This window comes from Siphateles boraxobius, unplaced genomic scaffold, assembly GCF_051911475.1.
Source record: "Siphateles boraxobius isolate OS27281-9 unplaced genomic scaffold, OSU_SipBor_1 19, whole genome shotgun sequence".
NCBI classification, from domain to species: Eukaryota; Metazoa; Chordata; class Actinopteri; order Cypriniformes; family Leuciscidae; genus Siphateles; species Siphateles boraxobius.
The window spans coordinates 34114447-34125642 of record NW_027508799.1 but is presented as its reverse complement, the minus strand read 5'-3'; the positions used below and the strand labels follow the sequence as shown (position 1 = coordinate 34125642).

The following is an 11196-nucleotide window of genomic DNA, read 5'->3' as shown; positions in this document are numbered from 1 at the left end:
TTCGCAGTCGCAGCTCCGCGTAGCAAGCACCAATCCGGTTCGTTTTTTTTTTCTATAGTCACTACTCACAAAGGTCTAACGATCAAGATTAACTTAAAAATTGCCCAGAGTTCTCCTTTAAGATTGAGCCACTGTAGTCACTTGGACTATTTTAACAATGTCTTTAATAACTTTTCGAGGAACAAGTTTCAATCCCTTAGAAGCCTATGGAGGAGTGATCCAGCTCTCAGATTTAATCACAAATATCTTAATTTGTGTTCTGAAGATGAACGAAGGTCTTACGGGGTTGAACAACATGAGAGTGAGTAATTACTGACAGAATTTGAATTTTTGGGTGAACTATCCCTTTAACCGCGAGGCGCCCCTGCTTGTGCTGAACAGGGTGTTGGACTCAGCAGTGTGATCCAGTGGCGGTGTAGTTGGACATCTCTCGGCGTATCGTGCTGAACGGCGACAGCTCCAGTTCAGTCGTGCACTCGTGCTCGTTGTCGTCGCTCGCGGTGGCCGAGGAGTGTGTCGAGAACCCACAGCAGAAACAGCAACACTCGAGGAAAGCCCGTCCGAAGGGTCGGCACAAGCAGAGCAACAGAACCGGCGTCACAGCGGCCCGTAAGAACAGCAACAACTGGCTAATCAAGTGCAACAGAGCCATGGTGCTCTGCGGGACCCCGGCCGCCATGTACGCCGAAACCATGTTGCACACGTTCTCCGGCACCACACACGCCCCGTACACAATGGCTAGCGCCACGACGGTGCAGTTCATTTGGCTTTCCAATCGGATTTGCTTCTTGTTGCCTCTTGCGCAGCCGCGCTCGGCACGTCGGATCCGCCGGGCCGTGGCAACCGAACTCCCGATGGTGAAGAGCGTCGGCAGGCAGAAGTAGCAGCCGAAACACCACCACAAACGCGCGCCTTCGTACGTCAAGCCGAGCACGTATAGCGTATCGGGGAGGGAAGTCGAGATACGGATTAGGCAACGCTCTGATGCTAGCGTGCCATCGCCGTTTTCCGACACTAGCTGGCGAATCAGGAGCTCGGGGAGGGCGAGGAGTAACGCGCCGATCCAGATGACGGCTAGTTTGGCGGCAGTCGAGGTGCAGTTCTCGATCATCTCGTAGTACATCTGGACGTTGGTCGCGGCGCGGAAGCGGTCGATGCACAGAGCGCAGAGCGTGAAGGTGGTCACGCCGAGAGACGCAACCTGGGGAAATACAAGAACACAAACACTGATTGTTCATTAAAAGTGCTGTTGATGATATATACATTAATTCATTCAAATGTATTCATTAAAATACATTTTTGAGGAATGGTGGTAAAATAGTTTCATGGAAGTCAATGGGGTCCATCAACTGTTTGATGAACACAAAAGAAGATATTTTGAAGAATGTTGGTAAACTCATACAGGTTTGGAACAACATGAGGGTAAATAAATTATGACAGAATTTGGGGTGAACTATCCTTTTAATATATTTAATCAATTTAAATGGATTAAAAGTCTAAAAAATGAAAATGCTTAATGTCTTTTTAAAATTTAATTTAACTCGTTTATATATACACGGTTTCATTTACATTTATTCATTTTACGCTTTTATCCAAAGCGACTGTATTGCTATATTTCAGAGGTCGGGCGCCTCTGGAGCAACTAGGGGTTAAGTGTCTTGCTCAGGGACACATTGGTGTCTCACAGTGGTTTCGAACCCGGGTCTCTCACACCAAAGGCATTTGTCTAATCCACTGCGCTAGTTGAATTACGTTCAATTTAGTTGAGTTACGTTTCTTTATTTAAACTTTAAATAATGCAAAACAGTCCTTCGTTTATGTTTTTCTATATATGTACATAATTAAATATTAATTACTACTTTTAGTTACACTTTATTTGAGGTGTCATTGTTATAGTGTAATTATATAATTAACTACTGAGTAACATTAAGCAACTACATGTACTTACTATTGGGTTAGAGAAGGATTAGGATTTGGTTAAGGGTTAGTTGCAATTATGCATCATTTACGGTTATTACTATGGTAATTACACTGTAAAATAAAGTGTTACCAATTTTTTAAAATAAATTTAAACAATCAATTAAATAAAATTACATTTTTTTAAATTAATTAAATTAATATATAAAAGAGTTGAATGGATTTATTACTATTAACATTGTTTTAATTTAATTAACATGCGATAAAATGGGATTAATTGATAACATTTATATACAATTTTTTAAAGGAATGCATTCATTCATTTTTGATTTTCAGAAATGCCATCGAGATCCATGAAATTTGATTAGTATATCACCTGTTAAAATGTTGCTATGACGACAGCCCTGTTTGTGTGATACTACATTATATGTCAATAGGTGCGCAAGGCCAGCGGCGTAAACAAACTGCTTGAAAAGGAAGTCTGAATATCGTCTGGCAACTCTCTGAACCCAGTCCTACAGCTGGAAACACTCTCCTTATTAATCGTTCGGCACATAACAGCAGGATTGCAAAACGAGAAACTAACAGTTCTCATGTCTCTTGTGTTATCGTGACAGACAAGCCAACCTCCCGTGGCCCAGCAATTCATTCACACGGCACAGAGAAGGGCCCTAAAACCCTCTGAACGCACACTTCCCACTGTCAAACGGGACATTCGCCATGAATATTGCCACAGTAAATTGGGTGATATGAAAGAGTATTTACAGAGGCGACACAAAAGAAACAACAGCAATGAATAGGAGACGACTGGAGAGATTCTTGGCCACGTTCTCGCAACTGCGTCCCAGCGGATCATACAAACCCAAATGAAAGAGGCAACTAAGTGTTTGTCTTCATTATCATAATTACAGAGCAATCAGGCACATCAGCATCAAGGAGGAGACAATTAGCGTAACGCGCTCGCCATGAAAACCAGACCGCCTTTCTCATCTCCAAAAAAACACTGGTTAGATGCTTCATCATTTCGACAAAAAGCACACTGTTCAGAATCCATTATGGACCATTGTGTCCATTAAGACACTGTAATGGTGCTGCATTATTTCCATAGGTGTGAAACACATCCATCCTGCACCATTAGACGCTCAGTTCACTGAATGATCTTCGGTTTAATTTGTAGGATGAGCTTATTCTCAACAGCAGGTCAGAAAGTGATGCTTCCTGACTGAAAAAAGAAGAAATTGCAGAATTTGTTTTTAATAAAAAAATAAAAGAAATCATTTTATTTCTCCAAATCACTTTTCCTATCAAGGGTTGCAGATATTTTATTTTATTTATTCATGAATTAATTAATATATATATATATATTTTTTTTTTTCAAATCACTTTTCCTATGAAGGGTTGTGGATATTTTATTCAATTCATTAATTCATTTATTTTTGTATTTTATTTTCTCCAAATCGCTTTTCCTTTGAAGGGTTGCAGATATTCTATTTTATTTTATTCTATTTCTCCAAGTCGCTTTTCCTAAGAAGGTTTGGCGATATTTTATTAAATTTAATTTATAATTTTATTTTATACATCTGTTAATTCTCCAAACCGCTTGTCCTACAAATATAGGTTTGTAGCTACTTTTATGACATCAAACTCTATTTATGTCGCAAAACTTGCAAGAGCATTAAAAAGTGCAAAGAAATGGCTCTAATTCATGTTTGATTAATTTCATCATGATTTGACACATATGTGATTCACATGTGATGGTCATGTGACTTGAACTGAGGTAAATCACACACACACACCTCACGCTCTGGTAAACAGTCCAGATCTCGAACCCTGACATTTGCAGGCGTCTTCTAGCTTACAGGTTTTAGCAGCAGGAGATGATGGTGTTGGCTGAGATGGGCTTTACTAACGCCTCATTAATTCTCTGATTAAGAGGCTTTCTAAAAGGATGGAGGTGCTGGTTATTAATCTGGTTTAACGGCTACTTTCAGACTGGAGGCCATTTCTGGGCCACTGCCAGCAGCGAGGGCATTACTTCTTACATTTTGACAAATGAGACGGCACTGAAGCATGAGCGAGCTAGAAACAAAAGCTATTACAGTAATAGTGTTATATATGATATATTCAGCTACATAAAGTCAGGCCATTAGAAAAAGAGTCAACAGCCTGGATCAAAAACACAAACACAAAGTGGGTTACTAATAAAATTGAAAGCCAACAAAAACCAGTAAACAAGCCAAACAATAAAATAAACTGAAATAAAATTACCCACAACCCTACACAGGACAAGAGGTTTGGAGAATAAACAGATGGATGAATTAAATTAATAAAATACCTGCGTAAAAGCAATTTGGACAAATAAAATAGAAAAAAAAAAGAATTATCTGGAACCTTTCATAGGAAAAGTGATTTGGAGAAATAAATAAATAAAATAAAATACAAATCTGCAACCCTTCATAGGAAAAGCGATTTGGAGGAAATAAAATAAAATACATAATACATTAATAAAATAAAATACCTACAACCCTTCATAAGAAAAATGGTTTGGGGAATTAAAAAATAAAGTAATACAATAAAATATCTCCAAAATACAATCTGGATAAAATGTAAGTGCTGTTTGCTTGCCTAAAATTTTTAATACTGTGCCAGAAAGCTGAACTGTTAGATGCGTCTCAACTGCATGTTTGCTCAAATGAGATGAGGTCTTCCTGCAAATGTTGTGACTGATACAATCTCCAAAAAGCTTAACTGTACGTTCACACCGCCGCCGACTTGAGCGTCAAAGAAGCTCTGGCCGCTCTGTCAAGGACGCTTGTCAAAAAGCACGGGGAAGCTCGTTGACGCTTTGGACGCTCTGACGTAGCAGGGAGAATAGAAGTGTCACAACATGAAATGTAATAAACAGAAAAAAACAAGCAATACATTGAAGAAACCTTTTATAATGACAGCATTTTTATTATTAACTGTTTTGGTCACTTTTGGTCGGGGAAAAAAATAATAATTAGCTATTATTATTATTATTATTTGCATTAGGCTATTATTTGCATTAGTGCAATTGGTCAAATCTTTGTCACCGTGAGCAAATGAATTGCATTCCCATGCCTCGTTCTTTTGTAACTGGTCCCTGTAAGCAAACAACGTCATATCATATATGTTAGGAAACCCAGCAACAGCGATTATCAGCTTCTCCTCCATTTTCTCGGAACTAATGTTTTGGTAGGAACGAAAGTTCACATCGTATGTTTCTCCGGAATCAGCCAGAGTGAAGGACGTCTTTATTCTGATTGGTTTCTGGCGTTTTGCCGCTGCTTGCCGCTGAACCGCGTCATAGCTCATTACCATAAAGTTGAGCTTCTTTCAACTTTCTGATTGACGCTCAAAACGCTCAAAACGCCCAAAACGCGACGCCGAGGGATTTGACGCTCCTTGCAGCTGAGAGAAGCCAGCTTCCATTGAAAATGAATGACTTCCGGCCGCTTTGGAAGCTCAAGTCGGCGGCGGTGTGAACGCACCTTAAGGCCAGTCAAAACACAAGTCAAGTTAAAACAGTGCTCCGACACGCATTTCCTCAACCTTTCCTAGGAAGAAATGTCAGACCTCTGATAAAACCAGCTCAATGATCAGACAAGTTATATCGGCATTCGCTGAACTTATTGAACTCCACAACATACACCTGAAAACAACAAGTGAGGGGACGTCAATGTGAAAAGTGTCAGACTTCCAGCTCACATGAACTATAAACCCTATTTCACGCACCATGTTTTATTCTTAAAGGTGCTGTATGTAACTTCTTCACTCTACTAAAGAAAAGAAATACCATAATATTTTTGCAGATATTGAGTAAACATGCTGAAAATCACTTCTACAGCCAGTTTTTTTACTTTGAAATGTGCTTTCGGTGTTGCGATGTCTGTTTTTGTTTTGGTATGTGTGACTCCGCCCACTGCCAGTTCAGCCAATAGTATAGTATATATAATATTATCTATTCTATAATAGACACCCGGAGATGCCAGTTGGCAGTAAACATCATATTGTAGCAAACCGTAGCAAACAAATTGGGTCAGAAATGGCAGATTCTTCCCAACCTAAAAAGTCTCGGTATCCATCTAAAAATCTCTATTAACAAGAGAACATTAGAACGTGGATAAATCAACTCATTAACTTATGAGTTTAAGTAAGATTTTAAGTAAGATAGAGTTTAAGTAAGTAAGAGTTTAAGTTAAGTAAACTTTAAGTAAGACTCCTCGGCTTTCATTGTCAATTGAGCTCGTTCCTGTTGCGTTTCCTTAAACTGGCAACCCTCGTGAGCGTCGAGTCTGAGGAGGCGGGGAACATCGATCTGCCATATTTTGAATTAGAACTGCAGTACCTATTTAGACCACTAGCTGTTATTCTTACAGACTGCACCTTTAAAGGTGTGATTTTTGTGTGATTTTAGCGGCATCTAGTGGTGAGGTTACGAATTGCAACCAACAGAAGTTACGGTGGCCGACAGGAAAATATGTCATCGTCTGAGACGGCAGAGAGTAGCAGTTCAGCAATGAGGTTTCTTTACAAGGATAAATTAAGAAATTATGTTTACTTAATTATTCAGTAAAACTATATGTTATTGCGAATATTATTGTTACTTGTTCATCATTGTGTCAGTGTTTTATTCGCTGAACTAAGCTTGCTTCTTTGCACGAAGAACAACATAGTAATGAAACGCGTTTGTCCGTTTAGGGCCACCGTAGAAACATGTCGGCGCATTTCAATGTAAGGGAACCCGCGGTGTGTGTAGACAGAAACTGCTCATTCTAAGGTAATACAAATATAACGTTTCATTAAATAAGGTCTTTATACATCTTTATAAAACTTCTTTTTCAAGGTAGTGAGGAAACGCGCTCTGTAGCGCTGTGTGTTCGCTGTCGGCTACGGTAGAAACATGACGACACAATACATCGACCTCCATAGAAGGGGAGCGCGATTATGGAGATATAAATGTCTCATTCTAAGGTAAGAAAAACATAACGGTTCATTGTGCAAGGTCTTTATACACCACTGAAAACATAGTTATGGATCTTATATTGCATTTCTGTCAATAGATCCTCAAAAATATTACACAATGCACCTTTAAGCTTGCATGCATGCATGCATGCATGCGTGTGTGTGTGTGTGTGTGTGTGTGTGCTACATTGGTCTTAGTAATGTAGCTGGAGGCGTTTTCTCCCGGTGGAGCACTTGCTCACAATCTGCCCTTAAGACTGACTTTACTCACCACTTAGCCAGAACGCATTCATACAGTAGCTGCGCTGCACACACACACACACACACACACACACACACACACACACACACACACACACACACACACACACACACACACACACACACACACACACACACACACACACACACTTGTTTTCATTCAGCTTCACCATTGTCAGGCCGAGCCTCCAGGCCGTCGCTGCCTGTCCCATACAATCACAGCAGCCACGCAGTGTGTGTCACCAGGACACCGCATTCGCACAGCTCTCCTTTCCAAAACACCAACGTCTCAACATCCCCCTCACCGCCTTCACATTCACAATAGCAACTCACACAGTCTCACTGTCCAAGGCAAACGGACGAGTGTATCACAAAAGTGTCTTCAAGGCAAGTCGGTGGCCATCTTGGTCCAATCTGCTTGAATGGAGAAAGCCCGAAATCTCTGATGCGGCCTGCAATTTTGAAAACCCAAACAGTTTTTAAGTGCAAGTTTTTGTATACGATAATGTTATCCTCTCTGTGTAAACTACAAAAACAGTGACGTCATGCGCATGTTTCTTCCCAAAGTAGCATCCCCATCTACTGGCCTGGATTGCATAATACAGCATTTTTAGTCGTTTTTGCGACGTGTAAAATGCAACGGAAAAACGTTTCAGTTTTTAGTTCATCGTTGTCATGTTAACTGATGCCTCCAATGATGCAATATTGAGCATTACGATTTTGTTTGTTTCGTTCACGAGTCGTCCGATCACAAGAAAGCATCAAAAACATGTCCGAGTCATATTTCACCCCTAAAGTCAAAATAAATAAATAAATAATATTTTTGTTAAAGAAAATGAAGCCTGTTTTGAGGAACATTAATGTTTTGGGTTATTGTATTGTTTTCATGGCATTTTACTTCTCAAATCTGATTATCATCAAGTAAAAAAAAACCCAACAACTTCTCATTACTGCCTTTGTGCATTAAATTAATGCTTATTTTAATTTAAAATAATTGTATTAGTGTGCACATTATAAAAAGAAAAATATAATGAAAATCAATTAGAATAATAGGAATAAAAAATACCGGAACACATTAATTCAAAATTGAATAAAATAAAATGAAATAAAAAAATTATAGGAATTTTAGTGAAATTTTCCCTTTATAGGAAAAGTGATTTGGAGGAAAAAATATAAATATATATCTGCAACCCCGATTTGAATAAATAAAATACTTTATACCTAATATTCAGGAAAATAATGTTGCAAAGGTAAAGGCTTCAATAATTTGACATTATGCATGCAATTTCTATTTGATTTTGGTGTGAAATATGATCTGGATATTTTTTGTGTTAGACCAAGGTTTCACAATGATTTGACAGTATCGTACAGTGAGCTGTGCTGAAACTGGGTGTGGTGAGCAGATGAGGAGCACAGCGGGGCGTCTGCAGATTTCAGGTTGTGTTTGCGCTGTACAGTGTGTGACGGGAGTGTGACAGAGGTCAGTGCAGGTGTCCCGAGGGCAGGGTGGATGCTCCTTTACATGACGTCTCTCCACACGAGACAGGATTACCCACAGTGCCACAATTTCAATACCTCACCCTTCTGTGCAAAACAAAAAAAGCAAACCTAACACTCTCAAACGGATTTGTGCATGACCTGCAACTGAGTAAATGTGAACAGATTTATGCGGATTTAAGTCATTTGAATGAGTGCATCTTGAAAATACGATGCAAATCAAATCAAATTGATGCAAATAGGTGCTGATAAACTATTCCATGGTTTTTCGAGGGCAGATCTGTTTTATTTATGTATGCCTGAGAAATATGCATCACATTAAGTTTACTAGTTTGTTTATCATCCAAATGGATGCAATTCAAATGGATAAATCTTACATTTAGGCCTATATCCTCCTGTATCACGCAAGAGAAAGAAATGTAAGTTTGGAACAACATGAGGGCAATTAAATGAAACATTTTGGGTGAAAAGTGGGAAAATGCAAAAGGTTTACTATAGGTATGAGTTTTAATGCATGTACCTTTGCCACATTATGCACACAAAATATGAATGAACACAATGCATTACCTCAATATATGGTATGACCTTACAGGTGAACTGGCCCAACAGCCAGGTCTTTGTGAGTTGGTGAAACACCACGAGAGGCAGGCAAAACAGGAGCAGGGCAAAGTCCCAGATGGCCAGGTTAGCCAGAAGAGCATTTGAGATACTCCTCATGTAGTAGTTATGGCACACGACACACATTATTGCTACATTCCCCGTTACTCCAACAGCAAAAATAAGGAGCGAGACGATAGTGATGGCATATGCCCCATATGTCTCGCTAGTGACGGGGTAGAAAGGATTGGGGAAGAGTTCGCTCTCCTCGTCATCGGCGTACGGAGGGGTCATTGGCGTGGCGTCCCATGGGTCGTCGATCTGTTTGGTGTGGAGTTCAATGTATCTGGTGAGATCAAATGGGAAATCTGTGGAGGTGAGAGCTTGAGGCTTGGGCATCGGTTCCCACAGGGTTAGAGAGGACGTCAGGGCGTTATAATAACTTTCCACTGGTGTCAAAGAGGCAGTGCTTTTATTCGGGCCCCTCTTAAACGTTTTCTTATGGTGTTCCTTTGTGCCTCTTTTGCGTCTGTGGTTTCTCTCGCGGTCCCCTCTCTTGCTCATTGAATATGGCTTGGAGTTATTGTGTCCATCTGCTGTTCCCATGGTAGCAGGCATCTCACCATTTAACTTTTTCCTTCTATGTCGGCGCAAGCGCTTATGTAGGTTTGTGTCACTATCTGTGCCCGACATGAGATTTTTTATGTTTTTTACGTAAACAGATTTACCTGCACTCCAGAGATGTGAGGACCAGTTCCTGTTGTCTCCTGAAGTGTGTTTGATGTCAAAGGCAGGTTTACCTGCGGCTCGATGCCCCGCAGGGTGTGTGCCGCTGGCTTTCGGATCATGAAGGCTCCTAAGAGTAACCCAGCCTGTTTCTTTGGTGTGTGCATTACGGGTTTCTCCATGCAACAAAACATGTGGACATCCTGCAATGACAAAGATCGTTCTTAAAAGCAGCGTCTGCATCTTCAACGAGTCAGTGTGCTGAAGATGTTAGAAAAACACTCTAATGTGATGCATTGCATATAAAACACAATCTTTTTTTCTTCCCAGATTCACATGGTCAGAGGAAAAAGTTCACACGTGAATGATCGGTAAAAGGCTAATTAGATCCATGCAAATGACTTTTCCTGTATTGTGCGGCAAATGAAAACCTGCTCCTCGAGATTCTCCCGTCGCGTTCCTCGTCTTAGCAAAGTGACAGCGAGGCGTTATTCCCTTCAAACGACATTATTTCAGCTTCTGAGGCGCACTGCATCCCAGCCAGCTGCAGGAATCGGTCGCATCCCGGGATCTGTTGGGCGCGGCAACCTGGAGTCTGCCGTGCGCGGAGAAGCGGAGTCCCGGGGACGCGCTCCGTGGCGCGAGCGTGCGGAGAGTTGCTTTGCTGCGAGTGAGAAGCTGATGAAGAAAATGGACGGGCTCTATCTCTCCTGGTGGATAACCTTGTTCTGTCAAGCCGGATCCATCAGCACCAGCCCCGTGGACCCCCGCAGCTGGAGCGACCCCGCCCCGCCCCTGCGCACCACACTCATTACCATGCGTAATTACGCATGTCAACAGAATCATAATCCGATCAGTCTAGAATGTAACACGGGATTATACGAGTTAAATTACAACGTTGTGCCACAGTAACACAGTGAAAGTGAAACGTCAACATTTTTTCATAAAATAAATAATAATAGCCTATTCGTTGACTTTTTAATATTCAACACGTGCATAGTACATGCAAAATATTTGAATATAAATATCAATATATGTTGTTGGTATATAAGCGAAACAAGACATAATTTTTGCCTACATATGCACTGAACATGCCTATACACAAAAGGTAAAGATTATAGCCTACATTAAACAGAAAAATGTTTTTTTACAGGTTAGGTTACATGTTAGTTTCTATAGTAATTACTATAAATTATGCATAATTACAAGCAA

The 11196-nt window shown here is 40.4% G+C and overlaps 1 protein-coding gene across 1 annotated transcript; it reads right to left on the bottom strand.

Annotated features, from left to right (window-relative positions):
- Window positions 1-364: 364 nt before the first annotated feature.
- On the bottom strand, window positions 365-10798 carry gpr37b (G protein-coupled receptor 37b). The gene is made up of 2 exons (XM_077235165.1): window positions 9229-10798; window positions 365-1201 (listed from the first exon to the last, which is right to left on the bottom strand). Exons 1-2 carry the CDS (start codon window positions 10225-10227, stop codon window positions 392-394), a joined length of 1809 nt encoding a protein of 602 aa, XP_077091280.1. The 5' UTR covers window positions 10228-10798; the 3' UTR covers window positions 365-391.
- Window positions 10799-11196: the final 398 nt, after the last annotated feature.

What these genes read in the sequence shown, in the direction of transcription:
- gpr37b (XM_077235165.1), bottom strand. Translation starts at nt 10,227, where the DNA reads ATGCAGACGCTGCTTTTAAGAACGATCTTTGTCATTGCAGGATGTCCA. An exon ending in AGGTCATACCATATATTGAG is followed by an intron (nt 1,202 to 9,228) that starts GTAATGCATTGT and finishes GTATTTCCCCAG; the next exon opens with GTTGCGTCTCTCGGCGTGAC.